General features: G+C 43.4%; 1 protein-coding gene across 7 annotated transcripts in view; it reads left to right on the forward strand.

The window, feature by feature from the left end:
- Positions 1-11,065, forward strand: part of GSK3B (glycogen synthase kinase 3 beta) — a 129,438-nt gene extending 118,373 nt beyond the window's left edge. For all 7 annotated transcript variants that reach the window (XM_081941664.1, XM_081941666.1, XM_081941667.1 and 4 more), the window contains one exon: positions 6,899-11,065. In XM_081941664.1, the coding sequence (XP_081797790.1) occupies positions 6,899-6,966 (68 nt within the window). In that variant the 3' untranslated portion in view covers positions 6,967-11,065. The remainder of the gene's footprint in view (positions 1-6,898) is intronic.
- The last annotated feature ends 8,076 nt before the right edge of the window (positions 11,066-19,141 follow it).

Raw genomic sequence — 19,141 nt, forward strand, 5'->3', positions numbered from 1 at the left:
CATTTTTTGCTCAACTTTGCCCCCCCCCCCAGCCCCCAGGAGCACTCTAGAAGCCTCTTAAAGGCTATTCATTCACTTTAAAAAATAGGCCCATTTTCGTGGGAGAGTGCAAAAACTTTTTTTTTAATTTGCCTCTTCAAAATCTAGGTGTGTCTTATACTCCGAAAAATACGGTACTTAATTCGCATTTAATGTTAAGGGTTCAAAGAATGTCAGGCTGAATGATAGGCCCCACACATTTTCACCTCACCAAATCTGGCCCTCCTCACAAAAAGTTTGGACACCCCTGCCATATAGGTTAGCATGTCCTTCATGAGGGGGAGTGAGTAAACGTTTTCCACACACATCGCGTTGAGCCCATGGTAGTTCACGCATAGACAAAGGGACCCATCCTTTTCCCTAAAAAGTACTGGGGCAGCCACCCTGCATCTGGCAGTGTCAGGCGTGCCTCCCTCAGTAACCAAGAAATAAACCTCTCAACTCCATTGTTTGTGGAATTAAAAGTACTTTTACTAGTTATGAATAGATAGCAGCGAAGTAAAGCAAGGTCTGAGTCAGAAAAACACGAAATCATACATATCAAACATTTGCCCAGCACCCTCCCTCCAACAACCCCCACCCCATTGCCCAATCTGCAACTCCCTAAGGTGCCATGTGGGTTGCATCTCCAAGAAGCATCATCAGGTTGGTATGCAGGATGGTTGGCCTTGACCAGGTCCAAACATCGGCCACCAGCATGCTCAGAAGATGGTGAGAACAAAACTCCCTTTATGACTATCACTCCTGTACCAATTATTCGCATCCCAAATACCACGCCCCCCCCCCGTTGCAATGGCAGCCAAAAGCAAGTAAGTGAAACAGAGGCTGACATCCGGCCCTCCTTCAGAAAGAGATATCACGCCTGCAGAAAAAGAGAGAGAGAAAAACAATACAAAATAACAATATAGTATACACATCTATCCTAATATCAAGGCTTATCAGGATAATTGGTGTAGAACTTCTGCAAAATTCTGGGAGCCTTAATATGAGACTTGTCGACCCATTCAGCCTGGGAGGGGGGAAAATGTTTCCAGGAGACCAAATAGTGAATGCAACCTATATGTTTTCTGGAGTCTAAGATTTTTTTAACTTCAAAATGTTGCTCTCCCTCAATAAGAAGAGGGACCGGAGGTGAAGGTTGAGGTGGACGAAAGGAAGAAGTGTGCTCTGTTTCAACAAGTTCACATGAAATACAGGATAAATTCTTCTAAGGTTCTTTGGCAACTCCAACTTCACCGATACAGGATTTATGATTTTTACAATGGGGAACGGACCTACATACTTCGGCTCCAGCTTCTTCGATTTTTGGGTGGTTTGCAGAAACCTGGTGGACAAAAACACCCTATCCCCAACTTGGTACTCTTTTGACTTAGCCCTTTTCTTATCCGCATGTTTTTTGTGAACTTGGTGGGCCGCATCCAATGCTTTGCGGGTCATGGGCCAAAACTGCCGAAGTTGATCACTTCAATCAGACAAGGATAACATTTGCGGTTTCTCTTGAGGCAGTTCAGGAATTGGCACAAAGTCCTGACCAAACACAACTTTAAAAGGATCATGCCGGTACTGCTGTGTACAGAATTATTGTACGCCATCTCTGCATGTGGTAACAGTTCAGCCCAATTATCCTGTTGATAATTGATGAAACATCAGAGGTGCTGCTCCAAAACTGAGCTAGTCCATTCACAAGCCTCATTAGTCCGAGAATGGTGGGTGGAGCTTAGTCCCTGGGCAGAGAGCCAAGCAATTTCAGGAACTCTTTCCAAAAGGGGGAGGTGAATTGGAAACCCCCCCCCATCCGAAATAATGCATTCAGGCACTCCATGTAACCTATATACATGTAAAATAAACAATTTAGCCAACGACTTCGCTGATAGGATCTTGGAGCAAGGCACAAAATGAACCTGTTTAGAAAACAGATCAGTGATAACCCAAATAACGGTATTCCCCAGACTTTCTGGTAACTCGACAATAAAGTCCATCGATATCTCCTTCCATAGGGCCCCAGGACTGGCAACACTTTGGATGAGATCTTGGGGCTTCCCCGGTGGTCTTTTTGCGGCCACACAGATGGGACAACCGACTATGTAGGATTCAATATCTTTTTTCAATGAAGGCCACCAAAATTGCCTCTTAATCAAATGTAAAGTCTTTACAGATCCAAAATGGCTCGCCATTCTCAAATCGTGGGCCCGTTGAAGAACAACAGGTTTCAGGTTAGCAGGAACATACAGTTTAGCTCCTACCCAAGCCAGTCCATCCTTCATGGTGCATTCATCAGAATGATTCTTGAACCAGTCGTCGAATTCAAGGCCCTCTTTGAGTTTGTTCATTAGGTCCGTAGTCACATCCAAGTCCACTGGACCTTGGCTCCTAGTAATCATTGGGGCAGCCAGATTTTTAGCTGGGATGAATAGATGAACCACGCTCAACCTAGAGCTGTTGTACTGGGGAAGCCTGGACAAGGCATCAGCCATAACGTTCTTCCCCCAGGGAATGTATTTGAGGGTAAAATTGAAACAGTTGACTAACGCACTTGTTTAGGTCACAGCTTACGCGGGGTCTTCAACACTTCTATATTCTTATGATCAGTGCATACCTCAAAAGGGTGTTTCGCTCCCTCTAGGAAGTGTCGCCAGGTCATCAAAGCCCATCCGACAGCAAAAGCTTCCTTTTCCCATATGGCACACCTCCTTTCTGTCTCTGTAAGCTTACATGAGGTGTAAGCGCACGGTTGCAATTTACCCTCGGTGTTTTTTTGAAGTAATACTGCCCCAACCGCCACGTCACTGGCATCAGCTTGTACCAAGAATGGCGCATCCATATCGGGGTGTTTCAAAACTGGTTCCTCTGCAAAGAGTCGCTTTAATTTCTCAAAAGCGGCTTGACATTCCATAGTCCAGTTCAAAGGCTTGCCCGGCCTAGGTTTGGTTTCTTCCTTTGATTTTAGGAGATTTGTAATGGGCAGTGCAATGCTAGTGAACGAGGGAATAAATTGATGATAAAAATTTGCAAATCCCAGAAAACTTTGCAATTGCTTGCGGGTGCGAGGAGGTGCCCAATCAGTGACAGCCTGGACTTTTTCTGGGTCCATCTCGCTGCCTTTGTGGGAGATACGGTATCCTAGGTAATCAATCTTTTCCTGATAAAATTCACATTTAGATAATTTGGCATAAACTTCAGCGGCCCAGAATTTTTTGAGTACTGAGAGCACCAAAGTCACGTGTTCATCACATGTTTCTGTGTAGATAAGGATGTTGTCAAGGTAGATTAACACGCCCTTGTACAGGTGCTTATGCAAAACTCCATTTATTAATTGCATGGAAACTGCTGGCGCCCCCTGCAGTCCAAATGGGAGTACTCTGAACTGGAAGCATCCCAAAGGACAATTGAAAGCAGTTTTCCACTCATTCCCCTCTTTGATTCTGACTCTGTAGTAGGCCTCCCTTAGGTCCAACTTCATGAAAAATTTTCCCATCCCCAACTGGGCTAACATATCCTTCATGAGTGGTAGAGGGTATACATTTTCCACGCAAATCCCATTTAAATTTTTGTAATTAACGCATAAATGAAAGGAGCCATCTTTCTTTTCTCTGAACAATACAGGTGCGGCCACCCGTGGCCTAGCCGGTTGTATGAAACCCCATGGCATGCCATGGCAGCCGAAAGCAAGTAAGCAAAACAGAGACTGACAGGCAGGTTGGATGAATCCACACTTCAGCTTTCTGTCTATAAAAGTCTGCAATTCCCTAGGGGTCATGGAATACAGTTTAGGTTTGGATAGTTAGTAGGATTACTATTGGCTGGTGGGGTGGGAGTGTGTTGGATGCCTTTTCACTGAATGGGTCCAGTAAGTCTCAATACTCGTTGAGGATCTGAGGGTCACCCTGAGACTGATCTTTGGCAGCTACTCCCATCTCCCTTTGCAGTTTCACCTACTGCAACTTTGGGGTAGGTTTTTGATGGGCCTTTTCCCCTCCCCCTTCACAGCTGGCTTACCGGATCTTTACCAACCACTTCCTTCTTTTCACATAGGAACTCCGTTTCTGGAACGAAGCCAGTCCTTTCCATTCCAGGGGCTACAATGAAACTAAGTTCTCTGTGTGTGCATCCATCCTCATCTCTATTGGTTCAGTAACAAATATCAGTGGGAGGCTTCGCTGCTGAGCCATCATCTGGCAAAAAGCAGTGGGGATTTTAAGCTGTTTGAGTCTCACACCCAGTTTCTTGACAAGGGCAGGGTTGTCCAGGCATCTGGTGCACCCCGAGTCCAGGAGAACTACAAGGCTCCCTTTTTGATCTAAGGACTAAACCATGAGTTCTATGGGGATTGTCACTGGGTTAACTGGGTGATTTACCAAGAGATCATCTTGTAGTCTGACTAGCTTTTCACTGGGCTGCTCACCGGGTCAGTGCGAGTACTCCTGCCTTCATTGGTGGAAGGGGTGAACTCTATGACCTACTCCCTTCATGGTGGTTTCAAGAGCTGTTAATGGCTTTGCTGGTTTTTGGACAGGAGCCTAAGTCGCCTTCTGGGCTAGGTATGCAGCTTGGCAGTCGACAGGTCAGTGCTCCTCCATCCCACACCTGAAGCAGCCAGTGAATTGATGCCCCTCCTTCCCACACCTGAAGCAGCCAGTGAAGCCAGCGGCATGGGCACTAGTTTTGGGGCCTCTTTCTTTTCAGGAGAAAATCCACAGCTCGACCAGTATTTGGATTGAGCCAGGTTGATTTCCACTTCCTCTGATAGCACATACCAGCCATGGGGGTAGGAGACACTGTAGAAATGCAGGTGTTGTAGACCTCATCAGTTACCCCATCTTGGAAACATCCAATCAAGATGTTTTCTACCCAGTTGGCAGGCTAGGTCACGAAACTCCTGGGTGTACTCTGCCACCTTGCTGTGCCCTTAGCTGATAACATTTATGCAATCTCTGGCTTTGCCATTGGCTAGAAGGTGTTCAAAGCACTTCTGAAGTGCAGCCATGAAGTGGTTGAATTTCTCAGCTCCAAGATGTCATTGTTGTGGAGGTGATGATCCATTCAGCTGTTACCCCACTTAACGCCATGATCACGCATCACACCTTAGTCCCTTCATTGGCTCCTGCAGCCGATGCAGGCTGAGCTGTGGGGCCAGGCGCTGGGATGGTTGCAGTTGCTGAGAATCTCGCTGCTGCTGCCGCTATTGCAGTGGCATAGGTAGTTGCCCCTCGCTTGCCGGGACTGGAGTTGGCTGGTCAGCAGGATGTGGCCCCAGGGCTAGGGCTTCTCGAGCTTTGAGTACCAAAAGAACATCTCAGGAACCTACGGCTTGCTCCAGCATCCAGTCCTCTCACTCCTGTTTGCATGTACTTGATTCTTCATCCGGTTCCTCCAGCTCCTCTTGGGTCTCTTGCCATCGGCTGCCATGACCCCCATGGGTGAATGTCATTCCCATGGGTTTCTCTTCTCATTCTTTCTTTTTCCCGACCCCAAGGGATCATTAGGGTCTTGGTGGGTTGTCCTCTACCAGCTATCCAGATAGATCCAGCCCTCCAGTAGGGGATTTTGAGGATGCTTTTTCCTCAATTCCTGGTTGCTCCTTTGAGCCTATTTTGTTTACATGGTCCCCACAGTAGAGGTGGTTTCCTCTTCAGGTTGACAATCAGGATATTTCTCAGGGTGCCTGGCTGTGGGGTACTTGTACAAGCAGAATCTGACTGCTCCAGTCCTTATCTCCTGTCATCCCCCCTCCTGATTTCCTATCACATACATACAAAGCTTTATTGTCCCTTCATCCTTTCCCCTTTCATCCTCCCCCTCCCTCCTCCTCCTTTCATCCCCCTCCCTTTCTTCTTTTAATGGCAGAATGCCTTTGCGGTGTCAAGCCAAACCAGGCAGGGCTGATCTCTATTAATACTCCAATAGATTTTCAACTGTTCTCACTAACATGTTAAGTATCATCCAGTCTGAGGAGCTGTCAGCTTTGCCAGGGAGGCCAGTCAGGAAACACAACCAGATGACCTAATTGTACTTTATGGTAAAAAGCTACATTAAAAAAAAAACTTTGCAAGTGTGAAAGGACAGATCTCCCATTGTCTCCTTTATAGCCTGAGAAGCTGGGGAATCTCTTTCTCCACCCATTATGCATCTGTTGGCGATTCCCTCTCTTATCTGACCATTCATCATGCAGCAGTTTTCTATTCTGTCTCTTCAGGTCTTTTTCATATATCATTACAGGAGCCAGTCAAGATGCTCTGTATCACCATCACATTTTCTGGTGTATTAATATGGTTTTCATAGCAAAATACAGGAATGACTTTCTTCCATGCAATATGAAGGATGCCTTTGCCATTGATACTCAAGTGATATCCCTGTACATAATTTTTCTAAATTCCTAAAAGAGCCCGTGTAGGACTCGGCAGTTATAAAGAATGGATTTTATAATTGGCTCCTAAAAACCCACGTAAATGAGCAAACATTTATTTTACCAATGCTATCTAACATTTCTCCTCTACATCTGACAATATTACCTTCATTTGTAGAATTAAATCATCCTCTCATTAGGCAGATTACAGACAAAATCTTTAACAACTCATGGTATATTATGTGAAGTAACTAGAACTGTATATATGAAGAATGTGTGTGTGTGTGTATCTGCCTCTCCCTCTCAACAGCAGATGAAAAACATTCTGAACTATAACCTCTGTTTGCCAAAGATGCCATTCCCTCTGGAATGCACTATTTCTAGGTGACAAATTTGGGACTTTCCTTAGTTCATTTATCCTTCCTGGGACAAAAAGCAGAATAGAAGCTTGTCCATAAAACTTCGTATTATTGACATGTAACCATCTCTTTCATATTTTTTTTCTGATATTTGCAGATGCCAGTGCAGGTGATCGAGTTCAGACCAATAATGTAGCTTCAACATCAGCTTCCAACTCCACCTGAACTGATCTCAAGCAGCAGCTTGTACAGGAACAATCACCAGTAATTTTGAGTCTTACTCAGCAACACTGGTTACATTTGGAAAGAAAATGTAAAAAGAAGGGGAAAAACTGTTCATTTTAGTGTTGGATTTTTAAAAATTGTTGTTCTTATTTAACCTTGTAAAAAACCAGTTTCATTGTATGCTCACTCTGCAGGCTCTTTGGGGCAGGGGAATAAGTGGGGTGGGAAAAGGGAAATGGATGGTTAGAACACCAATTTCTCTTCCCATGACAATCTTCTAATTTCAGATAATTGCTGTTGTGTACTTTAGAATCAGGAATCTTATCTGACGCCCTCCAACAATCACCGCCAATACCAGAAAAAAGGAAAGAAAGAAACCCCTCATTCTGCTGAAGCCTTGTATTTTTAAGTGACGTTTCAGTTTTTGGTGTAGTGCACAACTTGAATTTGGTTAGGAGTTTAACAGAAGTTGCTCATCTTGAGTATTATTTGCTGGAATTAAATGTCTTGGTGTTAAGTGAGGAGGAAGAACAAGATGAGGTGCTACAATATGCTGAGTCGCCAAAGGGAATTATGAAGGAGGAGGGAAGTAACAGTGTGAAAAAAAAAGCTTGAAAAAATAAGGAACAAATCACCTTAAATTTCATTTGCCGCTGAAGAATTCTGCAGACACACACTATTGGCTTGAATATACCTATCCCAATGTTTTAGGAGTTGGATATTAAAAAAAATCTGGAAAGCATAGAAGAAAGCATGACTAATCATATCCACACCTCAGTAGATGGGAGTAGGTGTGCATATCTCCATGTGCAGAAAATAGAAAAAATCCTCATGCATTCTGTTCATTCATTTTGATTCTAAGTTGATTTCTTTCTTGAAGAAGAACACTGGGGAAAAGATACAAGAATATAATGTGAATGGACACACTATTTTCATAGCATACAGTGTTTTAAGTTGTTAGATTTATTTAACAAGTAGGTTGAAATCCTGGTTTATATTTAAATTCATCTTTTTCAGCCTCTTTTTTTCTAACTTTTGTTTACTGGTTTTCAGAAGTTGTTTTTGTCACAATGGAGAATATTAAATCTCTTGACAAATAGATTACTTGCTCCAGGTGTCGTGTGTGTGTGTGTATTGTGTTATATATATGTACACACATGCATATACATAGTGCTACCTTTTATATTTTACATCCAGAAGCAGAAATGCCTGTTTCCTATGTCTTTGTTCTGGACAATTAAATTGTGGCCAAAGGTCTCTGTGACATGAAAGCAATATGCCTTGAAACAGTTTGAGAAAGAATGTCATTACTAATGCATGAAGCACTAATGGGTTCATATGACTAGCTTCCTTTTTGATTCGATAGCTGTACTTATTTAGCTTTACATCAGATTACACACACTTTACCTTGCAATATCTTTCATTGGTAAACCTTTTGAAATTAGATTTGGACCAAGGAGAGCAAGTAGTTTACATTCATTTTTTAGGTGTGAAGTCATTGAGAGAAGAGAAGTAGTGTCTCAAATGGAGAATGGGGCATGCCCAGAAAAAATGGTGGCTTCTCTAAAAAAAATCAGAGGACTTTAAAGACCACATAAATCATAATTTAAACTATTTTTAAGAGCCATGAGAGGGGAAGCTGTCTTTCAAAAAACTAGACTAGAAAAGAATCCATAATGGATGGGAGACCTGGAAGACTCTCTTGCTGAACGGCTTGAGCCCACTGGCATCTTCCATATTGACTGTGCGGCCATCATAGTCAAAGCTCAGTTTTGTGGTCTGAATTCAGAAAGAGGAGATCTTAGGAGATTTTGTATTATTTTCATTGGTTTAAATAATAGAAGAGAATAATTAAAAGCTTTAACACTTTTTTTAAATGTGTGTGTGTGTGTGTGTGTGTGTAAAAACTAGGATCCTGGCCTTTTTTCCCCTAAGGATCATGGCAGAACTGCAAGCAAAATTTTATATAAATCTAGATCCAGGTGTTTCAGTATCATTTTTTGTAAATAAACTGACAAAAGCTCCTCACCAAATTCAAGTTTGTACATTAGTTCTTAAACTTTTAAGTTGTATTGCTTTATATGTAAATAAGTGGACACAGGAACTGTTATTAATGAACAAATGTTACCATTCAGGGCAGTTAATTTGTTTTAATAATCAGACAAAATGTAGACAAGCTTTTTAAAGCCATATAATTCTAACTATGTACAGTAGATAACTGGCCTGTATTATTGTAACAATAACTCTAGCAATGTATAGTGTATCTATATAGTTTGGAGTGCCTTTGCTTCCATGATTTTTTTTTCTTCTTTTTGTAACAGATGCCTCATATGTGCAGATAACGTTTTCCTTTTTTCAGCCATTTCATGGGCAGTAGCAGAGTTAAAAGAAAATGTGTCCAAACATCCATGGCTGTGCTCGTCCTGCTGAATCGATAGCAACGAGTTATGGCTCAGCAGGATCAGGATAGCCAGCATTTTTGCTGTCTTATTTAAACATATCCCCACTGTAACCGGTTTCATTATTTAGATAACATCTTGGTATCTAAAATGACAGCTTTATCTTTTACAGATTATTGCCCAATATGTTCTTCAGTAGGTCTTGTTGGATCACTGTTGCTTAAAGCTTTTGCTTGGCCATGTTGTTCATTCAGAGACAGAATTGGAGACTGTAAAATAAGTAAGCAACTGTAACTGGGGAGGGAAGAACTGGGATCACATATATACACCTGTATATTTTAGATCTAAAAATCTTGCAAGCCTTTTTGGACAGAAAGAAAGTTGTGGTATTAAGTGTCTGTTAACGTAGAGTAGCACCTCCGTTCTCATTTACTTGCCAATTTTTTTATGAACGTTAATTTTTGTGCTCAGCACAAGGGCCTTGATTTTAAAACTCTGCTCATATATATTCAACTTGTTAATATTCTACATGAGGTTTTTTTAATGGCAAAATGCTGAACTTTTTATCAAACCAAAGGTTGCTTTTTAAAAAGCTTTTTGTAACCATCTTCTGTTCATTCCAGTAAGACAGAGGATGCCATTTTTCTGGTGACATAAAGGTCAGTGAAAGTATTTTGTTTCTGACAGTCCACTTGGAATTTAAATTTTATGGTTTGTTTAAAATGAAGTACCGTATACAGTCTCTTAGTCTACGTTGCAGTTGTGTATAATCCTAAAATGGCATTAATGATATTTTCTATCATTGACTGAAAAATCAGAAAAAAGGCACTGGTAATCTTAATTTTGCAGTATGTTATTTCAAACAATGTTATGGATTTTTAAAAACAGATTATTTTAATGTCATCTAGCTGGTGGTTGAACAAGGTTCTTTCTATGAATAAGCCAAGAAATAGTTGATGTCTGTAATTGGTGTTAATTTGAAACAATCCCAAATTAAAAATGTTATCAGCATTTTTCTCCATTAAATATCTTAGCCTCTAGAGATCAAAGCCAGTAATAAAAAGCACAGTTTGTTGTCTAGCCCAGGACTGATATTTTTCAGATGTGCTCATCAGAACTCCTTTTAATTCCTAATATTTCTACAGGAACTAATTCCTTGCTTCATTTTGCAACAAGGCAATAAAGCAAAATGACTGGTACCTAAAGGGTTAGCTTGAGATATGTCTCTTCCTAGTGTTGTTTGTTATTGGTTTTTTGGGAAAAAACACAAAAAACCATTTATATATATAAATAATATGCTTGCTTGTAAAATTTGCATTTGTACTATGTTGCTGATCACTTGGGCTTGTACACACAATTAACGTGATCACTTTCATCTTAAAAGCAGAGTTCTAAATATATATATAATGGACTGTGGGTTGTATACAAACTGTTGCATACACACGCAAAGCTGTCTTGATTCAAAGAAGCAAAACATGTATAACGTTATTACTACTTGAATGCCTCTGTGACTGATTACTTTTTCATTTTAAGTATAAACTTTTTGTGGTATGTATGCTTAATGTTCATTATTTTATCTCCTCCCTTTGGCTCCTTTGTAAATACATTATGTTCTGTGTGACTTGGTTCAGAAATAGTTAACTGGTACTGTAATTTGCATTAAATAAAACGTAGGTTAGCCTGGTCATGAAATTTAAAAATTATAGTGTGTGGTCTTTATTTCAAAATATTTCCTGTCTATTACCTGGACTCTTTGGTGTGGCATCTTTTCTAGACCTTTCTCTCTTCTCCATCACAGAAGATGGGTTGGAGGGACTATAATAATGAAAAGACTTGGAATTGACATCTTTTCTTTATGTTATGATATTATTAGAAGCCAAAACAGGTACCATGTTGTGTTTTTGTTGAGAAACAAGGGAAGTATTTCACAGAAATCATAAATATGCCTCTGCTGAACAGTTCACCCAGAGGGTTGGCTTTAAGGGCTTTTCTAAAGCATTTCCTTAGATCAGGTGCTGGTTCTAAGAGGGCACCCTCTCGTATCAGGCAGATCTGTTCCTTTGACATTATCAGCACATTATCTTTGAACTGATCTTTGGTCCTTGATAATGTATTATCAAATATGATGTTGATTTGCACAAGCAAAAAATTTAGGTCAGATGAACACTGAAATTTATTCTGTCAATGTTCTAGAAAGCTAGATGCACAAATCGTGTGACTTCAATAAAATATATATATTGCCAGAGACTCTTCATTTGTTATTGATCATAAAATCACTTGCTAGTGGGAGTAAGACAAAATGGGATCGGAACATACAGGAAGTGGACTGAAACAAGCATAGAAGCTTCATTTTCAGATTCTTGCCATCTCTTCATCTAGCTAAAATGGATTGGAACCAGAAGTACATCCATCCTTTATTGCTTGCTTGTTTACAGACAATGTTTTCTCTCCTCCCACCCTGCTTTTCTATATCATCAGCACTTGCTTGCTGCCTTTTATTTTGCTTCTCCTAAAATGATTTCTCGTTTTAATTTCTCTTAACTTACTTAGATATGCTGTCTTTTTCTCTTCTCTTCCTGTGTCCTGGTTTTCATGTGAGAGACCCTTTTTCCTTTATATTTTTCTTAGTTTCACATTTTGACTGCAAATGTGTTTATATACATTCTTCTCAATGCTTATTTTTCTATACCTCAGAAGTGTTTTAATCCATAGTAAGGATTTTTTTTAAAAAAAGTTACTCCATTTCCACTTTACCCTTCAACTTTTTAGATTGTGACTTGGCTCTGTCAGGAAAAATTTGGTTGTTCTAAATTTTCCATTTTGTGGAATAGTCTTCCAAAATCTTGCCAGCTTTGCCAGCCTTACCCAAGTTAGTGATAGATTCCAATCACCAGGAATAAGTGCTGTTCTCCATGGTGGTGGAGGTATCATCCAGACTGGGTTGACATCATCTGCTCACTGATAGGACTGAGTCTGATAACAAGTGTTAAGCCACGCCCCTGTTGCTAGACAGACCCAGCTTTCAACTCAGTCCCTCAGTGAGCACAGATGCATTACCCAGTTGCTCCAAGGTCCCTTCCAAATCTACTATTGTATTGTATTGTATTATTGTATTGTATATACATTTGTCTGATATTGGTGATTTGATCTGAGGCCTGAGCCTTCTTGGAGGTGGCCATTTCTGCCTGCAGCCCCTAGGGAGTGGCGTAGGCCTGCGAAGCTGTAGGAGGACAAGCTAAAAACTTTCTCACTGCCTGGTAGAGCTCCACACTTTAAAGAAGGCATTAACAGCATTTTTTAAAATCCTGCTGAGGCTTGAAAAGGCTTGAGACTTTCTGGGCTTGTCAGGGCTTTGGATCCACTTTTAAACGATCGCACAAGTGATCTGTGGCTAGCCCCTTTGCCTCAGCTCATTGCGGAGCTTCAGGAGCCGTTAAAAAAGGCAGGAAGCACCATTTTGTTATCCAGGCTTCACTGAAATTCAAAATGGCGGCTACAAGAGCTTCAAGTCTGAAGACCTCACTGAACCCTTATCTGAACAGGAGGGTAGCCCGCAGAGGGTGACAGGGGACCCTGAAGCTAATCAGGAAATCTCTAATTCTGTTTCCTCCAGAGTAGGGACAAGCAAGTCCCACAGGAAGGGTGACAATTTAGGTGTGCTCCTAAATTTTCTATGTCTCAAAAGACCTCCAAGTCTGCCTCCAGGTATAAAAAACAGAGATAAGGCACTGGAAAAATTATACAATAAGCCTCTAGCCAGAAAACCCCTGCTTCATTGTCTCCTGCTAGGAGGCTCTGTTCCTCATCAAGATTACAACTGCAATTGTCACCTGCAGGCAGAGAGGATAGGGAAGCCTCCCTTGATCTTAGGCTACCCATTGACACCACTGGAACCTGGGGGTCTTTACAGGACCTACGTGATTCACCACACCAAGGGAACTTTGACTTACCTTTGGGGCCAGATAGGCCAGAGTATGCCCTACCTTCTACATCACAGGCCTTGCACCCTAGTTCTATGGCACCAATGTACATGCCCATGTGCACGCCAGATATGCAAGCTATAATAGCAAATGCCATTGAGAAAGGCATAGCAGCAGGATTGGAGCAGAGAGAGGGTGCCCTGGCACGTCTTCCATGCATGCAACATTGGGCACTGCACCTAATCCTGCAAGTGGGTCCTCCACACGCACAGCGGGGGTGATGGACACCACACCTGAACCTGGCTCCATGTCACCTGCTTCTGTCCAAGATGACGTTGCATCGATACCGAAGGAAGGTGAGATTAGGGAGGCTGATCTCTCCGAGGATGGCATGACCCCCAACCAGCCTGCCTTCTCGGGGCTCTTTTAGCCTTCCCTCTTCAAATTCCTTTTGCTTAAAGCCAAAGCTTTGGCCAAATTTGGGGCAAAGGCGACCACAGCACCTCTATGTAGTCAGACTGTCAGCTGAGACTTTTTTTGCAGAGACCACTGTTGAGGTTGATACCGTACCTACACCCAAAATATTTGTGGACTTAGTCCAGCCAAAGTGGGCCTCTCCCATGTCTGGCGCCATAGCGAATTCCACTGACAAGAAATTCTTTAATGTAGATAAAGATCTGGCTCAGATCCTACAGCCCCCGACTGTAGATACCCGGGTACAACATTGTATACCTCAGCTAAGCTTCTAGGGGCCCCAGAGGATGCTCTAAAACCTGAGGATAAAAGAGGACCTTACAACGGGGTCACCAGGCTGCTGCTTGGGCCATCAGAGCATCTACCACAGCATGCTTTTTTACCAGATCCTGCTTGCTTTGGCTGCAAGATCTACAACAATGCATTCCAATTGCAAACGTCGGGGCCCACCAGGATTTAAATAAAGTGGTAGTGGCAATCCAATTTACGTTGGACACCACCTTGATCTTAGCCAGATTTGCTGCCAGGGCCATGTCTTCATCAGCAGCCACCCGCCGATTGCTCTGGTTGTACTAATGGCATGAAGATGTGCGCCATAAGTGGCTCCTGGCATCGGCACCTTTCAAGGGTGGTTCACTGTTTGGGGAGTCGCTTGATCCATTTTTGATTGAAAATAGACAAAAGGTGCTCCCCACAGCCACCAGGAAAGGGTTTTCCTGGATGGCCCCGTAACCAAGACACCCTGCCTTTCGTAACCAGGACTTCAACTCGTCCTTTCAGAACCTGGAATATGGTTTGTCCTTTCGGGGTTCCGACTACAGATCATCTGGGTTTAGACAGCAGGGCGGGTATACCCCTAGGCAGAGACAACAGTTTAACTGTTGAGTTAAACAGTTGACTGTTTAACATTGAGGAAGGAAGGCCAAGTGACCGTTCCGCGGCAGCGGAGGTTGCTCCTACGGCCGTAACTAGATTTCAGGAGGCGGACCCCCACATTGGAGGCCCGCTGGCCTTTTTTTGCAGACCAATGGGATGTCATTACATCTGATGAGTGGGTCAGGCAAATGATCAGGAATGGACTTTTCCTTGAATTTCTCTCCAGCCCCCTCCCCCCCCCAGGTTTTTCAGGACTTGCCCAGTCTCCAGAAACCCGGCTAAACAGGCCCTCATGCAGGAGGCAATCAAGCACCTGCTGGACATCAGGGCTATGCAACCGGTACCTAAACAACAACAGGGTCTGGGTTTTATTCTTTAATGTTTGTAATCCTTAAATCCTCTGGGGGCTGGAGAGCCATTCTTGATTTGAAAAGTTTGAACCGTTTCGTAAAATATAGGAGGTTCAAGATGCATTCCTTACAATCAATATTGGGAGGCATCAGGCAAGGTGATTATCTCACCTCCATTGATTTAACAGAAGCCTACCTTCATATACCGATTTCTCATTTTCACAGACTTTTATTACCTCTGCCTTGCCCTTTGGGCTTTCTTCTGCACCTAGGGTCTTTACAAAAATCTTGGCGGCACTGGCAGTGTATCTTAGAGAGATACCCGTAAGGCTGCAGTGTAATTAGACGATATTTTCTTACAATCTAGGTCTGAATATCAGAATTCCAGGAATCTGGAAGTCACTATACAAGCGTTGCAGAACCATGGGTTTTCGATAAACATTCCCAAGACCCATTTAACACCTACCACCAGGCTAGTTCATCCAGGGTACCTGATTGACACTTGCCAATGCAGAGTATTCCTATCTACAGAGAGAAAAGCTACCCTAAGGGAGTTAGTTGGAGAGGTAGCCAGGGAATGTTGGGTATCACTGGCAAAATTGTCCCGTTTACTAGGTACTATGGTGTCTGCCATAGGCATTGTGCCCTGGACGTGGTTGCACACCAGGGATCTGTAATGATGTCTTGGTTACGGGGCCATCTGGGGAGAGGGGGCAGTCTAGAAATCTAATTAAATAAATAAATAAATAATACCCTTTCAGAGAAAATCATTGAGCTGTTCCCTGGCCAAAATCAACCTTCCCGTGGAGGTCATACGCTCCTTCCTCTGGTGGAGATCCCCTGCCATCTCCAGGGGAGTTTGCTTCAAGGCACTGGACAGACTGGCACTACAGATGCCAGCCTACTAGGCTGGGGGACCCACCTCCAATTACAGATGGCGCAGGGCCTTTGGAGCCAGGAGGACCGGGTGCACAGTATAAACTGGTTGGAGTTGCGAGTGGTCCACCTGGCTCTGCGACAGTTTCACCGTACTGTGGCTGGCAAACATATTCTGGTCCTAACGGACAACATATCCACAAAAGCCCACATAAATAGGCGGGGGGGGGGGGCAGGTCCAAATCCCTAATTCAGGAAGCCAGCAAATTAGTCCGAGAGGAACCTATTATCCATAACCATGGAGCACATCTCAGGGGTGGTGAATGTGCTGGCTGGTTGGCTCAGCCGGACTTTTGTGGATAATGCAGTGGTGCCTGCACCCCTCGATTTTCCAGGACATTGTGGACTGGTTCAGCCTTCCGATAATCAACCTGTTCGCCACCCCTTACAACTCTCAGCTCCCGCAGTTTTACTCAAGGTTCCCATCGTGATAGGTGGAGGGGGTCGATGCTCTCTGCTGCAGTTGGCCTCAGGGTCTCTTATATGCTTTCCCCCTCTTCCCATCCTGCTGAGGGTGATCCAAAAGTTCTTGGACAAAGAAGAAGAGGTTGTGCTGATAGCCCCCCCCCATTGGCCCCGTTGGCCCTGGTTCGCTAACCTGCGAACTCAGGGGACAGGCCCTGGAGGATCCCTCGGGAAAGGATCTCCCTCAGCCAAGGGTCGCTGGAGCATCCAGAACCTCAGTGGCTTCAGCTGACCACCTGGCGCTTGAGCGGAGCGTTCTAAGGGAGGACAGATTCTCCTCCAGGGTCATCTGGACAATTCAAGCTGCTAGAAGGCCATCCATGGAGTGAATATATGACTCGACCTGGGGCATGTTCTGCGCCTGGTGCAACAGTAAGAGCATTCAACCTCAGGATGACTATTGCACAGGTCCTGGACTTTCTCCAGGATGGTCTGGACAGGGGGTTGTCTCCTAATACCTTGAGGAGGCAAGTAGCAGCTATCTCTTCGGTGCTGACTTGCAAAAGACACCAATCTTTAACACAGCATCTGTCAGACAATTTCTAAGAGGGGCGACTAACCTTAAGCCACCACAGGTACATAGGTATCCCCCATGGGATCTCCCTAAAGTTCTTGACACATTCACTACTAGTCCATTCGAGCCTTTACGCACAGTGTCCTTAAGGTTTCTTACACTGAAGGTAACTTTTCTGATAGCCATTACTTCTGCTAGGCGCATATCAGAACTGCAAGCCCTCTCATCCCGAGAGGATCTTTGTATATTTCACCAGGACCAGGTGGTGCTCCAGCTGGATCCCTCCTTCATCCCCAAGGTGTGCTCCTGTTTTCACAGGGCTCACGAAATTGTTCTTCCAAACTTCTGTCCAGAGCTTGTTTGTCCGCTGGAGAGAAAGTGGCACACTTTGGATGTGAGGAGGGCTCTAAAGATCTATTTGAAAAGAACTTCTTCTCTGGCACTATTGATATCGTTCCAGCCGGCTTCTATGGGGCACAAGGTTACTGCCCCCACAATTGGAAGGTGGTTGAGGGACTGCATTGCCACAGCATGCCAAGCCCAATCTATAGTGCCTCTATAACTGCTCACTCTACCAGGAGTGCGGCAACTACTGCAGCTTGGGCCACGCAGGCATCTTTGGCTGAGATCTGCAGAGCCGCTACTTGGACTCCCCCGTCTCCTTTTATAAGAAATTATAAGATAGACTCCTTTGCATCGGCAGACGCGGCCTTTGGTCGCAGGGTATTACAGGCGGTACATAGAGCAGGGTCATCTTTGGACCAGTTTTAACCCCCCCCCCAGGGGACAATTCCAGCCAGCCTGGATGATACCTCCACCACTATGGAGAAAGGGCATTGGTACTTACCTGATACGCCTCTTCTCATAGGGTAGAGGTATCATCCAGCCCTCCCAAGATACACTGGTCCTCGGAATTGACAATTTACTTGACTAACTATGACTTTAGACATTTTAGTCGACTTTCATCAAGAGTATGGTGTTGGGACGATGACGGGAACTTCGTTGAAGGGTAACGCATCGAGTCTGACAGAATTCCTTTGCCAAAAGCTTGATCTGCCTAGCAATAGGGGCATGGTTTAATACTTGTCATCAGACTCAGTCCTATCAGTGAGTGGATGATGTCAACCCAGCCTGGATGATACTTCCACCCTATGAGAAGAGGCGTATCAGGTAAGTACCCATGCCCTTTTCATCAGTATTCGTAAAGACCGTGGCTAAACTGATGACTTATCATGCAATTCCAACAGTTCATTTTGAAATTAGGTTATCTCATCCAGGGCACTTGCCACATTTTAATTGTGCAATCAATTAATAAAAAGGGTTGATCAGGGCCTAATTTATTAATGGAATTTGAAGTCAGGAGTGCACCTTACATCCTATTGAACTAAGTCCTTTTCACCCATATTGCATACTTTACATTTTGTCCTATGAATTCTTTACTGTTATTCACTGTGATACTACCTAATTGTTCATTTATTCTGTTAAAGTTAGCTGATTCCAGTTCTGTGTCAATTTCCTTTTCTTTCTTAATAGCTCCTTGCATTGCTCTTTTAGCAGTCCTGACTCTCCACACTTACCACACCAGAAGGAACTGATTTATTACACTACTTTCTACTACACCATGGTAAAATACAAAGATCAAGTCTGCTGATCCACTTGGCCAAGATGAATCAATGAAATGACATATTTTGTAGATTGATGGCCCAGTTCTGATTCCATCCCTTGGATTAGGAATCTCACTCTAAAAATACCATATTTTTCGGAGTATAAGACGCAATTACATTTATCAATGTAATTCTCATCAGTCAGTTAAAGAGCTTTCCAAAAGGAAAAAAAAGTTTTTGCTCTGCAAAACCTTCCCAAAACAGCCCGTTTTTCACAAAAACGGGCCGTTTTTTTTAAAAAGGCATGAATAGCCTTGGGGGGAGGGCTTGCAGAGTGCTCCTTGGGGGGGAAGAAAAAAGCAAAAAGCGGCCTGTTTTCACAAAAACTGGCCCGTTTTTTTGTCCAAAAAATTGCATGCATAGCCTTATGGAGGCTTATAGAGTGCGGCTGGGGCTGGGGGTGGGGGCAAAAAACGGCCCTTTTTTTGCTCATTTCTGCCTTCCCCAGCCCTTAGGAGCTCTCTGAAAGCCTCCATAAGGCTATGCACGGCCATTTTGGTGAAGGGGGCGGGGCTTCGGGAGGCAAAAAATGCTCTATTCGATGTATAAGACGCACCCTGATTTTCAGCCTCTCTTT

This window comes from Natrix helvetica (assembly GCF_964273705.1).
Source record: "Natrix helvetica genome assembly, chromosome: 2".
Taxonomy (NCBI): Eukaryota; Metazoa; Chordata; class Lepidosauria; order Squamata; family Natricidae; genus Natrix; species Natrix helvetica.